General features: G+C 52.3%; 3 protein-coding genes across 7 annotated transcripts; 1 reads left to right on the forward strand and 2 right to left on the reverse strand.

Annotated features, from left to right (window-relative positions):
• Window positions 1–2,629: 2,629 nt before the first annotated feature.
• SNAI1 (snail family transcriptional repressor 1) lies at window positions 2,630–5,035 on the reverse strand. The gene is made up of 3 exons (XM_062505182.1): window positions 4,957–5,035; window positions 4,007–4,510; window positions 2,630–2,811 (listed from the first exon to the last, which is right to left on the reverse strand). Exons 1-3 carry the CDS (start codon window positions 5,033–5,035, stop codon window positions 2,630–2,632), a joined length of 765 nt encoding a protein of 254 aa, XP_062361166.1.
• Window positions 5,036–8,549: 3,514 nt separating this feature from the next.
• On the reverse strand, window positions 8,550–13,794 carry RNF114 (ring finger protein 114). 3 transcript variants are annotated; one of them, XM_062504839.1, is made up of 6 exons: window positions 13,671–13,794; window positions 12,782–12,932; window positions 12,233–12,339; window positions 11,593–11,704; window positions 10,635–10,742; window positions 8,550–10,508 (listed from the first exon to the last, which is right to left on the reverse strand). In XM_062504839.1, exons 1-6 carry the CDS (start codon window positions 13,787–13,789, stop codon window positions 10,443–10,445), a joined length of 663 nt encoding a protein of 220 aa, XP_062360823.1. In that variant the 5' UTR covers window positions 13,790–13,794; the 3' UTR covers window positions 8,550–10,442. The 3 variants fall into 3 exon arrangements, with proteins under 3 accessions (XP_062360823.1, XP_062360821.1, XP_062360824.1); XM_062504837.1 differs by having other exon boundaries at window positions 11,590–11,704; XM_062504840.1 differs by lacking the exon at window positions 13,671–13,794 and adding an exon at window positions 13,073–13,216 and having other exon boundaries at window positions 11,590–11,704.
• A 382-nt stretch (window positions 13,795–14,176) lies between these two features.
• SPATA2 (spermatogenesis associated 2) lies at window positions 14,177–22,092 on the forward strand. 3 transcript variants are annotated; one of them, XM_062505094.1, is made up of 3 exons: window positions 14,177–14,314; window positions 16,606–17,044; window positions 18,345–22,092. In XM_062505094.1, exons 2-3 carry the CDS (start codon window positions 16,727–16,729, stop codon window positions 19,596–19,598), a joined length of 1,572 nt encoding a protein of 523 aa, XP_062361078.1. In that variant the 5' UTR covers window positions 14,177–14,314; window positions 16,606–16,726; the 3' UTR covers window positions 19,599–22,092. The 3 variants fall into 3 exon arrangements, 2 of the variants coding, with proteins under 2 accessions (XP_062361078.1, XP_062361080.1); XR_009933780.1 differs by lacking the exon at window positions 14,177–14,314 and having other exon boundaries at window positions 16,133–17,044; window positions 18,345–20,720; window positions 21,752–22,092; XM_062505096.1 differs by lacking the exon at window positions 14,177–14,314 and having other exon boundaries at window positions 16,133–16,761; window positions 16,888–17,044.
• Window positions 22,093–24,680: the final 2,588 nt, after the last annotated feature.

Consider the following 24,680-nt stretch of genomic DNA (forward strand, 5'->3'; position numbering starts at 1 on the left):
TCGAGCCTAGGCTGCTCTCCACCCGGTTTATACCTTCCCTCTAAAAGCCTGGCGTCCCAGCCAGGCGCTGGACAAAGCCAGAGCACAACTGAGAGCAGCAAAGCTTGCTAAGGAGGAGGTTTCTCACAGCTCTCACCGCCGGCCTGACCAATATCATTTGAAGCCCATTGAGAGGGAGCTGGCAGAGTTCCCCTGTGGGTGCCAGTGCGGGCATGGAGCGAGAGCCTGAATGACACGGGAAGGGTCGGGGTCCCCTCGTGGTGACAGCCCTGGCACAGGGGGGCAGGGGCAAGGCAGAGCCGGTGCGGGGCCCTGATGCTGTCAGAGCTGCAAAGCCAACCCCTCCCGGGGTGCCAGGGCTGCTGCCCCCAGCGCACCCACTCCTGACCCTCTTTTCCAGCTCCTGCAGGTGGTCCCTTCTCAAAATTGGTCTGTTTCTTTCCTTTTTTTTTTAACTATTTAGCTGCTTTTGCGGCTCCAGTATTTTATGGATGGAAAGCTGAAAGTAATTAGTGCCCCTCCCCCGCTTCCTGTTGGGAAAAGGAAGAAAAGCACACACAAGAGCAAACCCAAAACTTCCTGCCCTGCTTAATAATCGAGTAATGAGTCCAACTCGGCTGGGAAAGTCAGTTTATACCGGGTGAGCTCTTAATTAAAGAAGGGCCGAGCAGCAGCTCTGCTGACTTTTACAGCCACACACATCTTCCTGCTCCGAACAGCCCCCGCGAGAGGCGCAGGGAGCCGGACGCCCGCGGGCTGGAGGGGGATGAGAGCCTGGAGACGCGTGTCCCTTCATGTCCGGGACATGGCACTGGGGAAATGAGGAGAGGACAGAATTCCCGTCCCTGGGGGAGGCCTGGCTGCAGTCTCTGAAGCAGCCCAAATCCGGAGGAGGCTGTGAAGGTGCAAGGCAGCTGCTTTAGGGCGTCGGGAGTTTCATTGTGGAAATCCTGGAGGCAGAGCCTGGGGTATCCCGCAGCACTCGCCCCTCGGAGCCCCCCGGGCATGGGACAGCCCCTCCTGTGCTGCGGAGCTCTGCTGGGCCAGGGATGCTGCCGCACCGCCCGCATCGGCTCAGCCACCCCGGGGAGCTTCAGGGTCCTGCCGAGAGCCAGAGGCGGCTTCACCGCCCCGAGGGACAGCGCAGCCCCTGTGCTGTGACACGGACCTGCTCCCCAGGGAGTGCCACAGCTGCTCCAGGGGGACACCAGCACCCACTCGAGCAGGCTGGGAGGGACAGGACAGGCTCCTGTGCTTCCCACAAGGAGCCTGGGAGAGCCACCCCAGCCCGCCGGCAGGAGATGAGCGTGCCTTTTCTTCTCCCGTGAGGCAAGTGCTCTGCACTTTCCCTCCAGCAAATGCCACTTCCCAGTCACCTGCAGCCAGAGGCTGAGAGCACCACCTGGGAGGAGAGCCTGAGTCCACACAGCACTTCCCCCTCACAGCTGCACATTCACCCCAAGCACCCACAAAACCCTATTATAAATTAACGATTTTATTGAATATCAATAAATTGTATATTATATAAAAAGTTTCATCAGTACAAAATTGTGGCACAAAAATATAAATACCAGTGTACCTTTGAAATGTAAACATCCTCTTTGTAATGATTCCATGAAAACAATGTCCAAAGAAAGATGCATTCAGGAGGCACCTGTCAATACCCATAAATAGGGCTTTTGGCACACACCTGTCGGTGGCCAGCCTTGGGACAGGCCACCATTGTATCAGCTGACAAGTGCCTGCTATTAGTCACAGTTCTCTTGAAAAGCAGTTGTTAAGAGTCATATTAACAGGTGCTTGAGTGCATAGCTGCTCTGTAAACAGGGCTGGGGTTTGAAATGGCTACCCCTGCCTTTCATGGACACTGTTAATCTCGCAGGCATTGCAAATTGTCATTGTGCTGGGGAGAAGCAGCTGCTTCACAACTACTGGGATACTGTATTATTGCATAGTTACACCTTCTACGGGCGGGTTATATACACTGGGGTATGGGGGAGTGTCTTGTCCTTCATCAAAAAAATACTGGTTCTTAAAAGTTACCAAGTGGTTACGGTGTTAAAAAAAAACCCAAAAACAACAAAAAAACCAAAACAAACAATTCCAACTCCAAAACCCCAACTCCCCAAGCTACATGGGGTTGCAGCGTTCAACACCGGGGGGGCAGGGTGCAGGTCCAGCCCTGCAAGGTGCCGAGTGCCTCTGGCAAGGGGGGGGGGACACCTGCCGAGGGGCTGGGGCAGGACAGCGACGCCCGAGTTTCACACACTCGGCCCCGAGTCCAGGCCTGCACCCCAGACACCAGGATGGCAGAAGTGGTCACAGCACCAAACCTGTCTGAGTTCAAGAAGTGTTTGGACAATGTTCTCAGGCACACGGTGGGGTTCTTGGGATGTACTGCACGGGGCCAGGAATCAGACTCGATGATCCTGAGGGGTCCTTTCCAACTCAGCATACTCTGATCAGGATCTTGCATTGCCCTGGAGGCACCGAGTGAGGAGTGTGAGGGTCTCAGGGGCCGGAGGAGCAGCGTCCAGCCCGGCGCACGCTGCAGTGGCGATGGAGGAAACTAACTCCTACAGAAACTAGTTCTAGGTGTTTGTGGTGAGAGGCCCGGGGAGAGGAGTCCTCAGCGAGAGCCAGAGCAGCCTGTCTCCTCGTGCTTGTGCAGCAGCGACATGCGGGAGAAAGTCCGGGAGCAGGTTTTGCACTGGTACTTCTTTACATCTGAATGGGTCTGCAGGTGGGCACGGAGATTAGAGCGGTCAGCAAAGGCCCGGTTGCAGTGTGTACAGGAAAAGGGCTTTTCACCTATGGGACAAAGAGAAACGCTCCCAATTAACCAGTGCATCAACACATGGGGAATATCAAAGAAGGAGCCATTCATTAGGCAAAGTTTGTGCAGAGCACAGTGAAAAGAAGTGCTGGCTGTTATTGTTCAGGGGAAAGCCGGGTATGTACAGCATCGCTCGGGGGAGAACTGCCGGCTTGCGAATTGTCTGCTCCCACAAAAACCTTTCCTACGAACCACGGAAAACGAAGGCTGGAAACATCTGCAAGTAGTAGGGCAGTCGCACACGCGAACGAAGATATGAGACTCGTCTGCTGCGGGAGCCGAGCGAGGGGCTCGCAGCAAGGCAGGACAGCCGAGCGCTGTGTGTTAATTATATCATAGCAGGCAGCGGCTGCGAGGCGCCAGCCCAGGGTGAGTGGAGCTATTTCCTCCGCCGAGCCCTGCACTCCCCCTTCTCCTGCCCGGTTCGCATTGAAAAGCCTGGCCAGGGCGAATTCCTCCCAGAAAGACTCTTTTGGAGGAAACAAATGTGTATGCTCAATTTGGAAAGCACAATTAAGTCTACCCGGCTTCCTTCAGCCATCATCTTTAGTACGTTAAGAGGGTGTGAAATCAGTGCCAAGTCACAATTACACCGTCCCACAGCCCCACAAAGGATGTTCGGGAGATGCTTTGTCGGGGCGGCCGCGGCAGCGGGGTGGGCTGCAGCTGCGCACAGGCCCCGCGCCAACAGGTGCCTCCAGCACCTGCCCGCGGGCCGAGCCGAGCGGAGCCGGGCTCATCCCGGCAGCACCGTGCCCGGAGCCGGGAGCCGTGCCCGGAGCCGGGCTCATCACCGCCCTGGGGACGGAGCGTTCAGCTGTAGCTGAGGCTCTGCCCTGGCTGCGAGCCCTCTCTACGGGCAGGGAGGGGTGCTTTGGGCACGGCGGTGCGCAGGAGGGGGGTCCAGCAGTCTCACAGCCCCACTTCACGATACTTTGGTGAGGCCTATGCCGTCAGAACAGCAGCACAGATTTACAGGCTGGGCATTGACCTTGTGCTCCATTCCAGCCAAGAGGATATTTAAAGGACATTTTAGAAAGATGTGCCAAGGGGGTCCGGGAAGCCCTTATCTTCCCAGATAACACCCGGCCCGCCGATTCGCTGGGGCAGCGGAGCAGGGAAGCGGGAGGTGATAAGGGAGGGAGGCAGAGGGACAAGAGGGGACGTTACCAGTGTGCGTCCGGATGTGGCCCTGCAGCAGCCAGGGTCGGGAGAAGGCCTTCCCGCACATCTTGCAGACGCAGGGCAGCGTGTGGCTCCGGATGTGCATCTTGAGAGCCCCCAGGCTCACGTACTCCTTCTCACAGTACTTGCAGCTGAAGGATTTCCTGGCCTGGGCGTCGCAGTGCAATTGCTTGTGCTTGGAGAGCCCGGCGAAGGTGGAGTACGCCTTGGCACACTGGGCACAGCGGAAGCGCTCGGCGGCGGCGGGGGCCGAGGCCGGGCTGGGGGGCCCCGAGCTCTTGCCTTCATCCTCCTCGCTGGAGAGCGCCGTCAGGTCCAGGGCGGGGGCCGCGCCGGCCGCAGCCTCGCTGCCCGGGCCGCCCGGGAACAGGCTGGACAGCAGCCCCGCGTCCCACACCAGCGGAGGGTAGTAAGCTCCGGGGCCGAGCACCTCGGGCGGGGGGATGACGGGCAGCGGACACGTCTCGAACAGCAGCGGGGCGGCCAGCACTGCGGGAGAGGGCGGCGGTCAGCGGGGCCCGACCCACCCCCGCGGGCTCATTGGGACCCATCCCTTGGCACCCCTGAGTCGGAGGAGCAAAGGGACCCCAGCCCATCCCGGGGCGAAGGGGACCGAGCTTACAGCACAGGGACCCTGCCGCGAGGGATGGGGTGAAGAGAACCCCGTGTTCCCACCCACCCGTGTGCACCCCACGAGGGAGCCACCGGTGCCACCGACGCCCCCGGGGCACCAGGGAGCGGCTCAGCATCCCGAGACACGGGATCGCGCCCGCGAGACGCGCAAAATTGAAATAAACAAACAACCAAACAAATCCTCAATCCTGCGAAAAGTCGGTCAGGCCCCGCCCGCTCCTGTGCGGAGCCTTAGGGAAATCCGCACCGGAGCCCCCACCCCACAGAGCCCCCCGCGTGCGCCGCCCGTCCTGCCCACGCACCGGCCTGGCTCTCCAGCTCGCTGTAGTTGGGTTTCTTGCTGGCCGAGAAGTGCTTCTTCACCAGAAAAGAACGCGGCATCTTGCAACCCCGGTATCTCCCCGCAGTGCCGCCGCTCCCGCTGATATGAGCGCGTGGCCGGGGGCGCGGCGTGGGGCGGGCTCGGGGCCGGAGCCAATGGGCCGGGCGGGACGGGACGGGACGGGACGGGACGGGGTGGGATGGGATGGGATGGGGCGGGGCGGGCACGGGCAGGTGTCGGCCCCGCCGCCGGGGGCCGGGGGGATGGAGCCCGGGGCCCGCTCCCACGGTGCGGCCGCGTTGCTTCCCCCGGTGCTGGAGTACGAAGAACCGCTACTGCATCAGCCGCTCCTGGATTCTCTCCCGCGTTTCCCTGGGCCGTGCTGCCGTGGGAGCGGAGCCCTGGGCTGACCCACAGCCTCGCCCAAGGTGGGCAAACCGGCCTTGCGGGCTGGAGGGAGGCGCTGTGCCTGCCGGTGATCCCCCCAGTCCCTGGTGCCTGTCCTTCCCCTTCCCCACGGCTGTCGTGTAGGGTGGGACACAGCCCTGCGGTGAGGCACGCTTCATCACAGGTTAATAATCCACTCGGAAGAGGCAGTGACTTTTGTAGCGGCGGGATGGATCCCTCTGGCGCAGCCCTCGGTGACTCCCTCCCGCTGCCGCGGGTCAGCAGCACCTGACACATTTTCTTTTCTGGTTTTGGGTAGAGCAGTCGTGCCCCCAGCAAGCTCTCCTCTGTTCTCTTCTCTCCTGCCTTCCCCTGACTCTTTTCCACGGGCAGGGTGGGTCACAGAGCCCCGCTGAGGTACACGCTCCCTGTGGCCTCCCGCTCCCCAGGGCCGTGCGCCCACGGGAAGGTGCCCAGGCATGGCTAGCGGGCGCCGGGGCAGCGGTGGGCAGCGATGCACCAGTCCTGCAGCTAGACAGCGCAGCCTGGACTCCCAGCTCATCCCGGCCCTGCGGCTCACGTGGAGTTTCCCCTCTGGAAGGGCTCGGGCACGGCTCCAGGCACCTGCTGCAGGAGCCGCGCTGCGCTCCGGGCCGAGGCAGCTGCGGGCGGCTGCCGAGGAGGAGCAGGTCCTGCTGGGAATGCCTCCCTCCCTGCCCTGCCACCCGATGTGCTCTCACGGGCCACTCGTGACTCAGCCGTCACACATCGCACATGGCTGCGCCAGCCCCTGTTTGACCGTATCTTACTGTTTAGCCACAACGACATGAAATGCAGAAGTGGGAGCAAAGCTTTCCACTGGCACGGCTGCAGCGCAGGGGCCGAGCTCACTGTCAGCCTTTCCTCGGGGCAGGAACAGCTTGGAGAGCCTGTCCTGCCAGGCACGCGCATCCTGCCCAGAGCAGACGCATTTGCAAATTTTTCCCCTGCAGCCATGTGCTCTGGTACTGGATCATCCCTCTTCTGCTGCGGGAATGCCCGTGGCCTTCAGCGGGTGTTTATCTGCAAAACTCATCCCTGGATCAGCCTGAAGTTCAGGGGAAAAGTGCGGCTGAAGGCCTTGGGGGACACAAATCACAAAGGTCTGGTCCCTCCGTCTCTCCGGGCGCTCCAGAGGTGCCGCTCCCGGCGGGGCGGGGCGGGGGCAGCAGCCCGGGGGCTGCGCAGGTGCCCCCCCGCTCCTCCACCTGCCGAGGATGTGGTTACAGTGGGGACACTTGCACGAGGAACACAGCCAGGTGGTTTTCTTTCAAGAAGCAAAGGCGATTCCTGTGTTCTTTCTGAAATGGTAATAATCAGATCTGTTCCAACCACAGTGTGTGGAAAAAACTTGCCTGTGCTAGCGGGAAAAAAAACGAGATCAAGGGAGAAAGCGACACCTGACCTACCTGTGAGCCAGCATGACAGGGGCAGAGGGCAGGACGCAGGGGAGGGGAAGCTCTGCAGCGGTTCTCGGGCTGGAAGAGGCAGTGAGTTTCTCAAGCGTCCCACCCTCACCGTCAGAGAGGGCATCAGCTGAGCCCCGAGGCGTGCAGAGCAGACCTGCCACCAGCCCCTGGCACAGCTCCAGTCGCAGACACACAAGGGCTGGCCCACGGAGCTCACAAGTGCACATCAACCGCCTCCAGAGCAACAAGTCTGCTGAAAATTCTTTTTACATCCCAGCCTCACATCTCCATGAAGCACCTTGAACATCTGGCTGCAGAGCAGAGTTCCTCAGGCCAAGGGAGGCTGTGGTGGGGAAAAGAGAAACTCTGGCCACGGGACGGCGTGTGAACCCTCACCGCAAGGCTGGAGAAGCTCCCTGAAACCCACGGCAGCCCCCTGAGTCCGGGAGGGCTGGGGCGAGCAGGGTGCCGGGAGGAGCGAGCCCCGCTCTCTCTGAGATGCAAGACCTCCCTCTGCCGTCAGCACAGCCCGAGCTGCTCCGGGGCTCATCCCGGCTGCCGAGGGACCCTCACTCACTGCACGGAACACTCCAGCATCTCCCAGAAGTTGCACGGAGGTTTTTTTTTTGTTTGTTTGTGTGTTTGTTTTTAACCCCAGCATCTGTAAAGACAGAATAAATGTGAAAAGAACTAGAAGAGAGATCTAAGACAGTATCAAGCGCACCAATTTTTCACTAAGTGCTGATTTTCACTAAGTGCTGAGTATTTTCTGGAGCTTTGGGAATGGAGTAAGGAAAGGAAAGCAAGTTTTCGTAGCGGTTTCGACAGTCCTCATCTGTAATTTGACCATAAAAATGAGTTGTTTTTGATGAAGCACAGACCAATGCAACTGTGACACAAAGCTATATGTCAGAAAAACAAACAAAAGCCCACTCCCAAAACAGGCAAATGCCCCATTGTAATTTTTAGTATATTTAAACCAAATAAAAGCTTCAGGATGGCAAGCATATCCCTCGTTTGCTTTTCCATGACTTAGCACAGCCTTGGTAGGTCAATCCTTTCTGAAGTGGGCTCCCCAGTGAGTGTCCAGTAGAGCTGGGCAAAGGCCTTGAAGAAAATTTGCTGTTCTCAGTCAGGTGACAGGAGGACCTGGAATACAGCCCTTATGCTTTGGCAAGATCTCTTCCCCCAGCCTGAGGAGACCACAAGCATTTACCGCTGCAATTCCAGATGAAGCAACGCCTGTGCATTAAGAAAGTGATGCTGACAACAATCTATCAGACCTATTAAGACCAGTCGTTGTCTGGAGACAAATTCATTTGGTAGAACAGCTCAGCTGCAAGGCCGGCTCCTCCCATCGTGTCTGTCCGCGCTGATTGCCCTCCTCAGGCTGACTCCTTGTGCCAGACGTGGGGAATTTCACAGGTCCGATTGCATTATCCCCACACTGCTGCGGGATCAGCTGCTGACGAGGCGAGAGCAGCTCCGGCAGAGCACTGCACCCTTCCAGGGACACTCCCGGCCTTCGGAAGCCCGAAGGGGCTTGCTCTTCACCAAGGCTCTTTCTCACCACCCAAACGAGATGAGTGCAGGCTGTGCACAGCACAAGGGTGCCTCTCATGAGAGTGGCTTTAAATCCATCAGGGAGTCTCAGCCGGGCGCACCCCAGCAAACACTCTGGGCGCTCAAAGGAAACACGTGGACCATGAGGAAGAAATGACAAGAGCAGACACAAAGGTAGGATTTAATAAATTAAATGGCCTTTATTTGTAACTTGTCTTCAAAAGTCAAACTCATGACAAAGTAATTGCTCAGAAGCTTCTAATTGCTCCTTAAACATTTTGTCAGAATTGCATGGAAGTGCACTTAGAACAGAAGCAGGAATCTGGATTCCTGGCAATGGGCATCACCAAACTGCAATGTAGCCAGATCCCAGAGATCCCCCACCAATCCCCAATCGACTGGCACCTCTCTGCAGGTCAGGCATTAAAAAAACACCCCCAAACACAGCATTTTCCCCACAGAACCAGGAGGTCCCACAGCACTGGGCTCCCAGTCCCCTCAGAGGTGCTCAGGCGTGAGAGGGAGAACAGCTCCTCCCTACCACGGGGAAGAAATACAAACCCCAAGGTGAGCTGAGAGGTGCCAGAGGTCTGGCTGGACACGAGATTGAATCATGAGGTTTTAGCTGGAGCGTGTTTCATTATTTTCAGGGTAAGGCTATGCTGCTGTCTGCAGAGCACAATGGGAGAAGGTTGCTGCTCAAATCAATTAATTAGTACTCAATTCTGGGGTGGTGCAGGCCCACTGCTCCAGCTACAACACTTGCATTGGACATCTCAACACTGCGTGATTTACAGGCTCTGCTCAGGTGCCTTGGATCTCAGCAGCTCGACTGCGAACTTAATGAAAGAATCAAATTAAAATTAATGAATCTCCATGGTAAAACTGTAGGCTCGAACATAGAGTATCCAGTTAGTAGGGGCTGGAACTGTCCAGCTTTCAGCATTGTATTTTACTTTTCCTTGAAAGCTGACTCTACATACACACTGCCAGATGGCAAACAATCCAAGTACAGCTTCAGCTACTTTAGGAACATTTTAATGAAGAACAGGAATTCAAAATACCTGATAAAATCTGTGAAGCAGAAAGGAAGTGCTATCCAGTGCTATGAATTACTCTGTTTTTCCACCAGCTTGCCTTGAGAGATGGAAAACCCAAGAACATATATGAAAATTTTAGTTTAAATAGAAAGCCGAGGTATTGAAAAAACCTTCTGAATTCCCCTATCAGCATAAGGCTTAAAATTATTAGGAAATCAGTTTCAAACCCACCAATTTAATCATAAAGCCAGCAATTTTGATTAATATTTGCTAAGATAGTTAAAAAATTATGCATTTTAACTAAGACCAACACTAAAGATCATTTTCCAGGCTAGAAATTATAGTAAGAGCATGGAGGAAAGCAATCATCATGCATAGAACTGATGTATTTTGAACTAGTTTTTACACAGTGCAAAGATTTCCTAGGGAAGTTTGCAGTTTGAACACTCATACTGAAGATATGTTTCGCATACACTTGGGAGGTTGCCTGTAAGGACTGAAACACTAGGAAAATTATGGAATCACAGGTATCAGAGGTCACTTCAATGAGAGCTGGTCTGACAGTTACAGTTAGCACCTGAAGTGTCAGTAAAGGGGAACAGAGCTACCAGTACACCTCACATACAATCACTTGAGATATGTAAATGAGATTGGGAGGATATTTATTAACTAGTTCAGGCCATTCCATTTGGAATGCTTTTGATTTTAGACAGTCAAACACAGCTTCCAAAGAAACCATTAGGCATAGGTAAAGCAAAAAGCCTTGGCTCCTACATGTTGATCTACAATGAAACTGAGTCTAAGCAAGTAGAAAAATGGGGCTGACAGGGCTGAATGTCAGAGACCATGATACCAAAAGACTGAATGGTACAGAAATATCAAACCAGGATTTAAAACTGAGATAGTATTAAAGTCTTCTGTACTTCTGGATGCCTGAGTTAATCTTGGGATGTGCAGGGAGAAGTGCAAGGATGCTGGGCATTTCCCCCTCATGGAAGCTTGGGTTTGCAGTAAATCTTCTGGCTGGATCATTTATCCCGCAGAGAGCGCATCAAAACCTGTGCCATCATATCATCCTCATCAGCATCGTAATCCTGGAACACAGAAATGCTCTCACCACAACAGCCACGCTGGCAATACCAGGAACAGCAGCCAGAGCTGCCCCTGCACACAGCAGGACACAGCAGTGCCCAGGGAGCCCCAGGGGGAGCAACACCCACCACAAAGGTGTCGTAGGAAAAGCGGTGCCGTCTCTGCAGGTGCTCCATGAAGTTAGCACTCCTGTAATTGGGGTCTCCCCACGGCATTGAGGCACAAATCGGGCAAACCTTCAAGGAAAAAAAAGCCAGTTAGGCCCCAGTTGGTTCAGTACTTTAGTGCTGACAGCAGGGAGGGCAGGGACAGCCTGGGGGAGTGGACCTCAAGGCTTGTGCTGTCACTGTTCTGCAGGCAAAGTGGTGGCCAAGAATTTGCTGGGACATTCAATGCAAAAGCCTCAGGTAACCCTGAATAATTTTAACTCATGTCTTAGATCCCTGAAATGGAATGGCTTACTCTTCTCCCATGTTCTGAAAATGAGAACTCATTAAAGCCTCTTGCTTTAGAAGATTTCAGCCATTATTTCTCAGTGTCAGGAAAAGTTCACTTTTCTCCAAGAGAAAAAAAAAACACCTTTTTCACCCCCCCCCCGAATAATCTGGAATTCCAAAAAACTTCCCAGAAAACTGGAAGTTTCCAATTCAGTTCCATGTTTCAATTCCTCTTACATGAGAGGAAGTATCACAGATAGATTGCTAGAATGAAACACTGTTTTTTGCAAGCATTTCCCTCAACAGTTTTAAAGTATCTTCTTGCTGAACACAAGGGGGAAAAAGGAGAAAATTAAATGTCTGACATTTTTTTGAAATTATGTTTCATAATTTTGCTGTGCCTAATTAACTCTGAATGTGCCATTTTTCAAAGATGAAAAGAGGATGTGGCCCAGCTACAGTGGGTGTAGAGAGCCACTGAAAGGTGACAACAGAACCACACCAGGCTTAGAGGCATGACCAGCATAGCCACACTGACTGAATAGCAGTAATTACACCTACTTAATTCAAATGTCTCTAACTCATTGTTTCAAGGGGCTTTAAGAGCAGATTTCATTGCAATTCTTGCACCAAGAATTTTTATTACCACTTGTTTTGCATCCATGCTGTGCAAAGCTTTGCAGTGTTCAACCAGCCCTTCCTGATCAAAGTTCTTCTCACTGCAGTATGGGCAAGGGAAGGTGAAGCGATTTGGGAAGCTCCTGGTTGGGGGAGAGAAAGAGATTTTTTACAAATACAGATTTTTCAAAGCAAAAATTTACATATGCCATTAGGGCAAGCTAATTTTAATAATCAGTTGTAAACTCCTAACAGTATCTTAGGGAATTCAGTATTGTCCATATTTAGACTGAACTACAGTTCTTCTACAAATGTTCTAAGTGCCATTTATCACTTTTTTCTCAAATGCCAGGGCACCACCCACTAGCCACATACAAGAGTGGCTGCCACCAATTCTCACTTCCCTCCATTGTGGGTGAGTACAGTCAGGAGACAAAGGCATTTTAAAAACCAGTCACATCTACAGAAGCCCTGATCTCAGAGATGTGCTGTGCACACCAAGCAGAAGCAGCAGAGTTTACCTGGGCACAGCCAGCTGCAGGATCAAGGCTAATTAGGTAAATTAGGTAAAAAGTAGCACCCAAACTGAGCAGAGGGGTAAACTCTGCTTTTACTTTCAAAATTCTCTCTTGTGAGAGAAAAAGCTCAGGATTTCAGAGCAGAGGTGTTACCTGGTGCTGTGCAGGGGCTCTTTAGTAACAGCTTTCACCCCTTCCATGATGTAGTTCTGGTACTTGGAGCAGGAGGCTGCGTGGCTGCGCATCTTGGACAGGAACATCTGTGAGGCAACAACAGCACAGCAAGGTGAGCTCACCCCACCTGCACGTCCTGCTATGCTTTTCAGCAAAAGCAGCAGACACGGAAACCTGAGCATGAAAACTCAAATCCTTCAGCTGGCCAGGCAGAACACTTCTGAGATTACAGGTTAGTTAAGCTGTAACTCTGCTGTCTGTGGTATGTTACCTTACACCCCTGCTCACAGCAGCGTTTCACTGTAACTTTAAAATCAAGATCTTTCATTTGAAATTCATTTCCTGAAGATGTAACAACAAAAAAACGTGGAAAGAATGCCGACATCTAGGTGCTGCCTGTATCAAACACCTTTAGCACATATCAGCACAAACATTTTGACCTGATTTTGCAGAAAGCTGAGGAGGAAGCAGTTTATTTTGCCCTAGGCAGACACATCTCATATACTTAATTTCCAAATACTTTCATACTTTTTTATGGCAGCCGTTGCAAGTGGTTTCTGTCGTTTCAATTTGCTTTTCCAAGTCCAGAGCTCTGCTCCCAGGGGACAGGGTGCTGCGGCACACCCCACACACTGGCTTCTTGGCCTTCAGACATTCCTGCAGGCACGGCGTGCAGAAGCTGTGGTGGGAGAAAACGAGGAGGTGGTGAGCCAGCCCTCTGGGCACCAGCAATGCCCACTGCCCTGGCATGGCCTCTGCACAAAGGAGTAGCACAGGCTCCAGACTCAATTAAGAAGGGTAAGGAGCAGCTGCTCGCACCTGGGCATGAAGGGAGGAGGTGGAGGATCCCAGGCTGTCATGGCCAGAACTGTCTGCTGTTGGACAGTGCTCTGTGCCCTCGGTTTCTGGACAGAATCATGGAATAGTCTGGGCTGCAAGGGCCCTTAAAGCCCATTCAGTGTCAACCCTGTCACGGCAGGGACACCTCCCACTATCCCAGGCTGCTCCAAGCCCCATCCAGCCTGGCCTTGGGCTCTGCCAGGGATCCAGGGGCAGCCACAGCTGCTCTGGGCACCCTGTGCCAGGGACTGCCATCCTCACAGGGAGCAATTTCCCCCCGACATCAGCCTCAGCCTGCCCTCTGACGGTGTGAAGCCACTCTCCCTTGTCCTGTCACTGCATGCCCGCGGGAGAGACGGGAAGCTAAAGTGGAAGAACACTGACTTCTATCCCCCCCGCTTTCTTTTCGTGCTCTCCCTCCCAAGGCCGCTCCGGGTGACCGTGCCCCACTGCCGGGGCGTGCGGAGCCCCCGCCCTCAGCCCCGCGGGGCCCCGAGCCGCGGCTCCTCCCGAGGCCCCGCAGTCCCCGCGGCCCCAGCCCCGGTCCCCACGCCCCGGCCCGGCGGCGGGCGCTCACACGTGTCCGCAGGGGACGCGCACCGGGCTGTCGAACACCTCCAGGCACACGGGGCAGGTGAGGCGGGACAGCGGGTCCGGCCGCCGCTCCGGGGGCCGCGAGGGCCCGCCCGCCGCCATCTTCCGCAGCGCCGCCAGGGGGCGGCCCTGCGCACGCGCGGCCCCGCCCGTCCCCGCCCCGCGGGGCTCTGTGGGCGCGGCCAGACTGTGGGCGGGGCCTCCGGGGGCGCGGCCTCCATCCCCGGCCAGCTGCCGGCGGGCGGGGCCCAGCTCGGCGGCTCCGCTGTGGAGCTCCGCGCGGTGCCAGCGCCGTTCCGGGCACGGCGGCGGTCGAACGGCCGACAGTGTCACAGCCCCGCAGTCGTTCCACGGCCGCTTCTTTTCCGGCAGCCCCCGGAGCGCGGCCTTAGGGGGCCGCCCCGCCCTTCGCGCCCCGCCCCGATGACGTCACGCAGCGGAAGTGCTCCCGCCCCGCCGTTCACTTCCGGGCCACCGCTGCCGCCGCCGCGGGCCTGCCCGAGCCGTGAGGGCGGGCGCGCTCCGTCCGCGGCACTGGCCGGGCCTCCGCGGCTCTGCCGGGGCGGCATCCCGGGCGCCGGGCGCTTCCGGTGGAGCGGCGGCGGGTCCTGGCGGCCGAGCGGAGCGGTGAGGGATGGGACAGGCCGCGGAGCGGGGGTTAGCCCGGGCGGGTGGGCGGGCGCCGTGGCCGCGGCACAGCGAGGGCGGCCGGGGCGATGAGAGCTGCCGGTTCCCGTGCCGCCGTGGAGGCCCTGGCGGTATCCCGGGACTTCTCGACCCGGCTCTGCAACAAGTGTCCCGGGCACGGACCGGCCCCGAGCGGGCGCCGACAGGTGCGCGGGTCCGCGGGCTGCCCGCGCTCGGCGCTGCTCCGGTGCCGTTCGCAGTCGCCGTGTCCCGGAGCGTTGGGTCCCAGCCCGGCGGTTGTGGCTCCCGGGCGCTCTGGGAGGGGGTTTTCTGTAGGAGAAGGTGACTTTAGGAGATGGGGGTGCTTGCCCTCTGTTTCTCCCCTATTGATGTGAAGGTTTTTGTACAGCCGTGTGGTCCGGCGCGGTCAGAGCAGTTGGTTCGCTCGGGTGAGGTTTTGACCCTGGGGGTGGATGAAACGTTGTCTCAACAGCAGGCACTGGACTCTGATCAGGAGTCATTATTCTTGCATCTCTGGGAAATTCTGAGGTTTGGAGTCAGTTCCTTGCAGCAAAGCGGCCTTGTTCCTTCTGTTCATTCTGTCAGTCAGGGTGCTGCTAAAACCTATATTTATCCGTGCCTGGTTGCATCGTGAGGCTCTCCCGAGCCCGTAACCATGGATGTTGCTGCTGGGTGGGCTGCTCGGGGATGCTGTGCTGCCGGGGGCTCGGTGTGCTGGAGCAGCCCTGGCAGGGCTCACAGGCTCTGCTGTGGCACAGGGAGTTGTGCCCTGGGAGCTGTGGTCTGCAGGGCTTCGGTGAGGAGTTCTCCTGGCATCTGGGCACTTGCTGACCCTGACGTGTCTCACGTGGAGCCAAGCGCTTTGTTTGGTGGGGATTGGCAGGGGCATGGCAGAGCTGTGATTCTGGATCCAGCTCCTTGCCAGCACAGGATCACTCTGTGTCCTGGGGGTGTTCTGCTGACGTGCCAGACAAAGATCTCTCTCTGCAATTCTCCTGTGCAGCTTTTCTTGCCAAGGAACAGACTCTGCTGTCTTTGTCCACAGACTTCATCCTGCACAACTTGTGGAGGAACGTGGGGAGGGAAGGGGCTGCTCCTGGCCCTTATGCTCAGATGTTAATTTAGCACTCCACATTTCCTGTGATTCACAGTCTGTCTCTTGACAGGAGCGTGTGCTTTGGAGCAGAAGCAGAACTGCTACTTAACTTTCCCCACACGGGGCTGGCACTGAGCACACCCTTTCATCAAGGAATGTTAAATACCAGGCTCTTTGGTTTGTTGTTTGTTTGTTTCTCTGGCCTCTTGATTGTTGGTATTTTGTGTTTTGGCTCCTTTCATTCAGTTGATCTTGCTCTTAACAATGATTTTCCTTTAACAGGAGTGTTGATCAGTGTTCTAGCAGCTGCACTCCGTACTGGGTGAAAAGTCTTTTCTGAAGTGCTGTTTGAGACTGACTACATCTGAAACAGTGCTCTCATTTCTGCCAGCTCCTCTCCCCTTGGGTCAAGAGCTGGTTTGTCTTTTTATGTAATAAACAAAGCCTGTGGTCTGCTTTTTGATTACAAGTTGCTCAGGCATTGCAGATGGAATCTCTTGGCCTGTTAATTACCTTGCTTCTGGTAAAAGCAGCATTTAGGAGTCTTTTGTCACCAGCTATTTCACCTCAGTATGTGAGCTCAGTGCACTGAAAATGCAGATCAATATATCTGTAAAAACAACTATCCCTGCAAATAAAAGCATACATGACAGAAACACAGCAATGGTTTTACTCCATTCCCATAAAGCAGCTGAGGGTGGCAGGTGTAGCTTTTTTGCAGAAAAGATCACAGTGGTGTTTGCAGCTTGCAGCTGGAATTTGGGCTGTGGTTTGCAGCAGTCAGCAGTGGATCCTCTGGAGGTGGCTGCAGAGGTGCCCCAGCTGCACTGGGGATACCAGCAGGAGGAATGTCAGTGGCTGTCAAAAGCCTGGAAAATGTTAGAAATCAAAAGGCAAAGTCAATAAACCTGCTCAACCTTGGGACAGTCCTGTGCCACAAGAGGCGAGGAGGAAAAGCAGATGCTTTCACAAAATGAGCAAAACGGGGAGGAAGCTGGAAAACGGGTGAGGAATGATGTTGGAAAGCAGGACAGTGGCATGTCTGTGGCTCCTGTGCCTTTTCAGAGCCCTGCAGGGGCTGTGTGGGAGCTGCAGCTCTGAGAGCCCCAAGGGGCAGGAGGTGCTGGGGACGTCTGGGGTGTGTTTACCTGGGATGACTTGTGTTTGTTTTCAGTTTTCATTCCAGGACAGTTGCCACTGCTGCGGATTCCTAATGCCAGATACCCAACCCACTGCCAAACAACCATGAAAGAGAGGAGGTAGCTGCCCCCAGCACGAGGGAAAATCTGATTTCAATGGATACAAAATATAAAGACGATTTATTTAGGAAGTATGTACAGTTCCATGAATGCAAGCTGAATGCCTCTGACAACAAGCAGCGTCCTATTAACGATGAGTACTTGCGAGTGGCAGCAGCAGCCTTACTTTGCCTTCCCAAAATTGATCCCTTTTATAGATTCCGGTTGATAAAATTTTATGAGATGGCTGAAAACTCACTGAGATCTGTGAAATCCTCAAGTTTACATTGTCTCCATAATGCATTCAACATGCTTGAGACAGTTGGAATTAATCTCTTTCTGTACCCCTGGAAAAAGGAGTTCAAAAACATTAAGGTAAGACTTTATGTAGCCATAATGAGAACATGATTTATTTTCCTTTCTGTGAATACATTTCATGCATTTGTTTTAAAGGCTTCTCTTTTTTGTTTTATAGCATTATATATTTCTCTCTATACAGTTTGTAAACAGAAGCCATAGAAAAGTTTCTGTGTAAAGTAAGTGAAGTTTGCACTGGTGAGAGTATCCCCAGAGCAGAAGTACAAGCACTGTCTGCAATTAGAATGTTATAAAGTAGGAGAAGAGCTTAGTTAAGGTCGTTGTTCAACCTCCTCTGCTGCACTGTTTTATTTCCACTTGGAGAGGCTTTCACTGTAGTGAGTGGTCAAGCTGGATTTAAGCTGATTTAGGGTTTGATTTGTCTTGCCACAGCTGTTACTGGACACATGTATTAAACCCAGTGTGTGTGCTCAAGCTTTGCTGAGGTTCCCACAAGTTGTATGATAATGGTGAAGGAACTTGTGTGAAAGAATTATTTTCAGAATATCTTTTATCTGCTTGGCAGTGCTCAGTTCCTGATGTTTTGATTTTAAGGTGCTTTCAAATGTATCTATCTAAGGCAGGTTCCCAGAGGGATAGATGGGAGCTCTCTGCTGGGCTTGGATGCTGAAGTGCCATTGGGGGCTCTCTGCTGTTGAGTTTTGTGTTTTCTCTTTTTGTGATGGGCAGACTTCTCCTGCCTGCACTCAGACCAGGCTGAGCTGGGCTAAGTATGTCCCTCAGGTGTGCCAGATGCTGAGAGTATTTCAGCTTGCAGAAACTCATGTCTCTGCTTTTGGTGGAAGTTTTTGAATTAATATTAAATTAAATAAAACTGACATTTGAAACTGTGTAGTAACTGTGCACAAAGAAGTGTGCACCTCAAGTATATGTAAGGCTGAATGGAGGAGGAGCTTAGCACTCCTGCAGTAATTCTGAGTTTCTGTTAGCTGCAGTTTGTCCCTGGATGGGGTAGTTCCCAAAATCATGGCCTTTTTGCCTTTCATGGTAGACTTTCTGTAAATTCAAACAGGTCTGGTACGCATTAAATTTCATGTTAGTGCAGAGCAGAGTGATTTAAATCACCAGGGAGGACATTATGCTAATCAGGATTTTAAATTGAATGAAAACTCTCCTACTTTGAATTTCCCTCATGTGGAATTTCCATCTGCTAGCAGGAGGGATGCAGAAATGGAGCTCATCTTGGCAAGGCAGTTGCATGTGTTCGGAGTCGTTATTACTGGATTTAATTATATGGTCTCTGCCACTGAATTATCTGAGCATTAGTCCACTAGTTTTCATTTTATTCCCCCCTCAGACCTACACTGGACCCTTCGTTTATTATGTGAAGTCCGCTCTAACAGAAGATGATGTGAGGCAGATTCTGAACTACATGGGCTACGTCCAGGACCTGGGAACAACGTTCACGCTCAAGGAGCAGGTGGATGCCATCCAAGTGAAAATGATTGCATTCGAGCTCTTCCTGGCCAAAGTGGAATGTGAGCAGCTTCTGGAGATCCACCTGCAGGTGAAGGATAAGGGTTACTCCGAGGTGGATGTGGTCAACGAGCGCAAGAACAGCAGCGAGGACGTGCGGGGCTGCTCCGAGGCCATGAGGCGGCGCCTGGAGTGCAAGGAGAGCCTGAACACGTCCATGGCTCGCATGGTGCTGCAGAAATCGGCCAGCGAGCGTGCCTCCAAGGACTACTTCAAACCAAAGGTCAGCAAGCCTTCCAAGTCGGTGGATGCATATGACAGTTACTGGGAGAGCAAGAAGCCGCCTCTGATGAGCTCGCTGAGCCTCAGGAAGGAGCCCATCCTGGTGGATGCAGAGGATGACATCAAAGACGAAATTATCCGTCCGTCGCCCTCTCTGCTGGCCATGTCCAGCTCCCCACACGGCTGCTCAGATGAATACTTGCCCACCTCCTCTCATCACAATGGCATGCTAAGAACAAATGTCCCTTACAGCTCCTATTTTTCTGCTCAAGAGGACTTGGATTTATATACCGACCCTGATTCTAGAAGCGTGTTAAACTTTAAAAGGCAGGATGCTATTAAGCCTGATGTATGGCTGTTAAAAAGCGACGCCAACCCCGTTTACCACAAACGCACCCATCTAGCCAAAGAGACAGCTTCCTCCAAGTGCCAGAACTGTGGCATCCCTTGTGGCACTTCTGTTTGCCAGAAGTGTGACAGCCTGTTCGGCTCCAGGCAGGAGTACCCGGCGGTGAAGCAGAGCTCCTACTCCATCAAAGCACTCCCAGGCGATGGCTTGTCTCCTGCAGCAGCTCTGAGGGAGAAATCCCAGTATGCATCCCAGACTCAGAGTCAAGACAGAGCTGCTCAGTTCAGCTCCAAGCCCAAGCCTTCGGGCACCTCGCGCTGTGGCTTCTGCAACCGCTCTGGGGCGGCGCACACGTGCACCTTCTGCTCCAAGGTCTCGTGTGACACCTGCCTCAGCGCCTACTACTACGACCCCTGCTGCAGGAAGAGCGACCTGCACAGGTTCCTGCCCAACAACCAGCTAAACTATAAATCATCCCAGCTGTCCCACGTGGTTTACAGATAGACTGCATGAGTCTGTTTGGGAAGGGAAGGGAAGGGAAGGGGGAGAGGAAAGGGCTATCCTAACTAATGTTCTGACTCCACACTGACCTCTTTGCCAAAATCACGTGTCCAGATGTTTGGAACCATGGTTCGGTGATCAGGTGCCAGTTCTTGATTTTTGTGGCTTCACAGATGCTGCAGATCCATTAGATTTCATGCTGCTATAATTTAGGTAGCTCCTAAACGAGCATTGCTGTTCAACTTAAATGGGGGAGAAGAGCACATTTTTCCTTAAAACTTGGCAGCTGTTGTATTTTTTAAAAATGACATCATACCTTCCTATTATATCGTATCTTGCCCAAATAAAACCAGGCAGTGCTTAAAAATAAAGTCAGAGAATTGAGATTCTCATTTTCTATGAGAGATGAAACCACTGCCAGTTTTTGACAAAGTACGACTTCAAAATGTGCAGGAAATATGTGAATGACTTGTTTTGCCAACAAGGACTATTTTTTGATGTGTGTCTGCATTTCTTGATCTCCAAAATGCAAACACCACAACCTCTCTTCCTTTTGTCTTTGTTTCCTCCTTCTCCCCTTCTCTCCTGGTTGTTTATCTCAAGCTTATGTAACCTGAATCTGGACGAGATGTGCTTTATTTTCCAGTGTTGCCAATATCATCCTTCTGGGTCTCACTGTAGGGTGTTTTAAAGAGGTGATCCTATGTCTGTGTCACTCAGATGATGCCTGGAGTGTTGTCCTCTCAGATGAGTGTCCATTTTCTTTCTGTTGCACATGGTTTAAGTACTGTTCTTTGTACTGTAAATAGGTGATTTGGAAACAGTTTATTTTTAATAAATATTTAATATGTTGAGTTCTTAAAGGTGGTAGAATCATTATAACTATGAAGTCTCTCTGGGTTATTTGTTCAGGTGAGTTTTTGTTTTTCCTTGTACTGTATTTCATAGCTTATTATAGCCACTGGCAGAATGATGTTCTTGGCTCTGATCAGTTCTTGGGTTTTAATCTGACATTATTTTTTTTTTTCCCTCTGATAAGGCTGCTGCTCATCTGAGTGGAGTCTTGTGTAAGAATTGCAGGATTTTGCTCTCAGTGCACGCTTTTTCTTTGTGGTTATGGAAATTGTAAGTATCAATGTTCTGCTTGCTTCCAAATTCACTGCCAGTCTGTCTGTAGTGTAGTCCAGCAAGTGAAGCACTGGCCTGGTTAAAAATCAGAGCTCATTTGTGACTCCTGTTCAAGTGAACCCATCAGTTATGGATGTGAATCAGATAATAAATAACCTTTGTCTCTTGATATAGCACTTGGGAACCCTGGCTGAGAACCAGGACTCCCCTGTGTTGGGCTCTGTACAGTTTGACCCCCAAATACCACCTGGTTATGAATAGACTTTAGTTTTTTATTAAAAGAAAACCCCTAAGAATCCTAACTCCCTTATTCCAACTATATCTAGTTAGCACAAAGTATCAGGCAACCTAATCTGATGTGCAGAAATAAATGTGTTTAAAATATCTGTAAAGAACTCTAGCTGAGATGTAAACTCTGTAGTCCACTTTGCACTGAAATGATTCACTTTGGGTTCTTTAATCACTGTTAGAGTCTAGGCTTCTCAGCTTCAATGTCCATCACTCCCTGTGTGACAGGAACATGCATGAATGATTGTCTTACATTTTTGGGGGTGGGGAGGGCTTCAGGTAGGTAGAGGGGAAAATTACATAGGTTAGTGTTGTAAAATAGCTAAAATAATTTTAGCCATAACTGGGTGTCAGAAGCATTATGGAAATAAGATGAAACCTGGGTCTTGCAGAGGGCTGAGAACAATAAGTTACTGTCCAGTTTGCACTAAGAAACAAAGTGAACAGCGTGTATTTAACAATCAGGGAAATTCTGAGTCAAGGAACTGCAACTGAGCATCATGTCAAGGGCAAGTACTGCCTTGCTGACCCTGAAGGTTGGGGTGAATATTGTTTAAGTGAATGATTTCAAGGTTTTCAATCTTGTATGTTTTTTATAAATATATATATATATAAATACGACACAAATGTAGATAAATTATGTATATAGTGAAGAATTTAAAAATAATTTTACTATTAAAATGCAGTCTAAGGGTGGTTTTCATTTTGGTGGTTCTTTGGGTTTTGTTCACTTTCTGCAGTGTCATGCCTGTTTGGCTGCTCTACAGTGAATCTTCTAGTTCACCAGTTCAATTTCCATATGGCTCCTCACACTACAGTGAATAACTAAAACTGTGATGCCACGTAATTTTTACGGTGACCAGGGCAGGGGCTATACCTGCTCTGAAAAAGGGAAGTCCTGTATATAGTCATGGAATCCTGTAGTACAAACCTGTGTTGGATTGAAGTGATACCATGCTCTATTTTTGTGTATCTTACTGTATGAGGTTGCTGTGATTGATACAGTAAAATATATGCGAATTTAAAATGCAGGTGTTTTGCATCTGATTTGTTTAAATTAATTTATGTTTTGAAGGAATTTAAAAATAAAGAGGCCTTTAAGAAAAGGCTTAACTCTTTTCTTAAAGTGGTGTGTGCATGTGGCTGTCTGTTCCCAACTGCGTTTGCATGAGCTCGGGGGTCCCTGGGGCAGGAGGATCCACCCGTGGTGGGGCTGGGGGTGCTGCCTGCAGAGTGCAGAGCTGCTGGAACAAATCCCCTTCCTTTTCCAGCCTGGGCAGCATGACTCAGTGTTCATGGAGCATGTGAGCCGGGCTGTCAGCAGGCTGAGCTGGGGTGGCAGCAGCTTCTGGGGCCGTGTGGAGCTCCCTCCGTGGATCCCAGCCGTGCTTCTCGGTGGCACTTGCCTAAAGAGCTTCCTGAGGGAAGCTGCATCTCCCAGAAGATGTGTGATACTGCTGAGGTACCTTTTGGCACTTGATTTAGGCCTTCTGGCTCCTCTTGCATCCTGCTAGCTCCAGAGCAGAACTCCTCAAGTTCCAAACTAGATCCTTCTTTTTGTTTGTTCCTTGTGTTAAAAAGCATGTCTGGTGAATGCTGAAGTGCCTTTCCTACAAGTGTTTTATGACCTGTTTTATTTATTTATTTATTACTGGAAGTACCACAACAGGTTACTGGAAGTACTGGAAGAGGGAGGATTATAAAAATCAGGCTCCAGGTAACTAAAATATTCTTGCTGGAAATCTTGCCTCACACTGTGATGCTTCTTGAGCTGACGTATTTCTGGTGGGTATAAAACAGGCCTGTAAGCTGTGTTGCTGTCTGACATCTCTGATTACAGACCTCTAAGCTTGTTTGCTGCATCTTTGGCTTTCAACAGAAGCTTAAAGGTTCCATACATGGTTGAGTAGTTTAGATTTGATGGTTTGAACTGACAGCTCCTCAAAGTTATTTTCTGGAAGATGACTCTGGGTTACAAGTGTTTAGTGCACGTTGCTAACTATGCTATCAAATGTTTTTAGGGGAAGAGATTCACCTTTCCATTTGTTTAGGAACGGGAGTTAATCTGAGCATGGTGATAATTGATACACTGCCAGAGAGACTGGGAGAAAAGCAGGAGGTGACTCTCGATGTACCTGGTTTGGCTCTGAAATCAGTGAATGAAGCCTTTCAGCATGATCATTACCGTGGTGTCTCGGCAGCAACTGGGTTGGGCTGCAAAGGTCCCTGTTTGTTATTTGTGAGGGGTGTTCCGTGATTCCTCCTGAAAGTCATGGAATGTGGTTGTGTTTGTCCGAGGCTGTAAGTACTTGTCTTTTTTTACAGTTGATCACATTCCCCTGGAAAAGGTTTTCCGTAGCTGGTCTTGCCAGTCTGAAAATGTAGGAGCAGGGGATCAGTAACCGAGTGGGTTTGTGGCTTTGTACTCCCGGACCCCGCTGTGAAAAACGGACTCCGTGAAAATGAGCAGCATGCAGCACATCTCACAGTGCCGGGAGCAAGGCAAGGGGTCAAAGCCTTCACCTTTACCTCCCAAATCCCGCACACACGCCGCAGAACCGAGGCTCCTCCAGGAGAGGAGAGGGTGGGAGAGGCAGGGAGCAGCTGCTGGGCTGGGCTGGGCTGGGCTGGGCTGGGCTGTCCGGGCTGTGTCCGGGGCTGGCCCTTGGCTCAGCCTGGAGCGCCCGGGCAGCAGTGGGCAGCTCTAATCCCCGGGCCTTTAGAGCCCAGAGCGGGGCGATCCCGGCTCCTGGCGGCTCCTGCTGCTGCTTTCGCGGAGCTCGGGCGCTGCCCGGGGCTGGTGCCTGTTTGGAAGCAGCAGCTCTGCTGCCCTGGCCTCTGCAGAAGGAAGGAGCTGCTCCCCCGAGGAGTCCCTGAAGGAGGGCGGGGGGTGCTGCCCGCCGGTTCCTTTTGCCAGGCCGCAGTTTCCAGGCTTTTTCAGATGCGGGCAGAACCACTCTGCCCTCTGGCCGCCCCCGAGGCTCCGGAGAGCCGAGCCGGGCTTGTGCCGCTGTTGCTCCGTGCCCTGCTCCTCTCCCAGCCCTGGCTCCTGCTGCTGGGGCAGAGCCCAGGGGCTCTGGGAGTCATCTCCACACCCTGCAGCTTCCTGTGGCAGGCACGGACTTGAAATGAATGCGGAAAGGCTTTGTGCAGAAAAAAAAAAAGGTGGACGCGTTCCAGATAAAAATGAAACTACTTGCTTTGATTTTTTTTTCCCCCCCTTGGCATCAAGCAGAACATTCTCTTCCAGCATTCAGAGTCTGAGAGGCACTGAAATAGTTTTGCAGGGAACTTTACGTGAGGTTAGAGATTGTTTTAATTATTAATATTTCTTATTGATGAGTGCTGCAAATCCTGAATGTGAGCAATGGTGATTCTGGAGCTTCAGCTCAGGCTGGTCTTTATCGTACACAGTTCCTGCTTTGAGATGAGGATGTGAGAAACCTTCTGACTTGGGTAATAGCTCCCATTTGTTTTTCCTGTCTTATCTGGGCTTTGAGTTAATTCTGCACTGTGCATGTCTCTGCTCTGAAGACAGTGTCAGAGTTCCAATGGCTGTAAGTGGTGCAGGAGCAGCCCTGGCAACTTGTGTGTGGCAGCTGCTTCTGCTCTTGTGGGTGTGGGGCTGTCATGCTTCCTGCTTTAGAAATCATTCTCATGATAGTCATA

This window comes from Cinclus cinclus, chromosome 18 (assembly GCF_963662255.1).
Source record: "Cinclus cinclus chromosome 18, bCinCin1.1, whole genome shotgun sequence".
Classification (NCBI taxonomy): Eukaryota; Metazoa; Chordata; class Aves; order Passeriformes; family Cinclidae; genus Cinclus; species Cinclus cinclus.

What these genes read in the sequence shown, in the direction of transcription:
- SNAI1 (XM_062505182.1), bottom strand. Translation starts at nt 5,035, where the DNA reads ATGCCGCGTTCTTTTCTGGTGAAGAAGCACTTCTCGGCCAGCAAGAAA. An exon ending in CGAGCTGGAGAGCCAGGCCG is followed by an intron (nt 4,511 to 4,956) that starts GTGCGTGGGCAG and finishes CCTCTCCCGCAG; the next exon opens with TGCTGGCCGCCCCGCTGCTG. An exon ending in CCACATCCGGACGCACACTG is followed by an intron (nt 2,812 to 4,006) that starts GTAACGTCCCCT and finishes TTTGTCCCATAG; the next exon opens with GTGAAAAGCCCTTTTCCTGT.
- RNF114 (XM_062504837.1), bottom strand. Translation starts at nt 13,789, where the DNA reads ATGGCGGCGGGCGGGCCCTCGCGGCCCCCGGAGCGGCGGCCGGACCCG. An exon ending in GAGCCCCTGCACAGCACCAG is followed by an intron (nt 11,705 to 12,232) that starts GTAACACCTCTG and finishes TCCCCCAACCAG; the next exon opens with GAGCTTCCCAAATCGCTTCA. An exon ending in TTTCCTACGACACCTTTGTG is followed by an intron (nt 10,509 to 10,634) that starts GTGGGTGTTGCT and finishes TCTGTGTTCCAG; the next exon opens with GATTACGATGCTGATGAGGA.
- SPATA2 (XM_062505094.1), top strand. Translation starts at nt 16,727, where the DNA reads ATGGATACAAAATATAAAGACGATTTATTTAGGAAGTATGTACAGTTC. An exon ending in AGGAGTTCAAAAACATTAAG is followed by an intron (nt 17,045 to 18,344) that starts GTAAGACTTTAT and finishes TTCCCCCCTCAG; the next exon opens with ACCTACACTGGACCCTTCGT.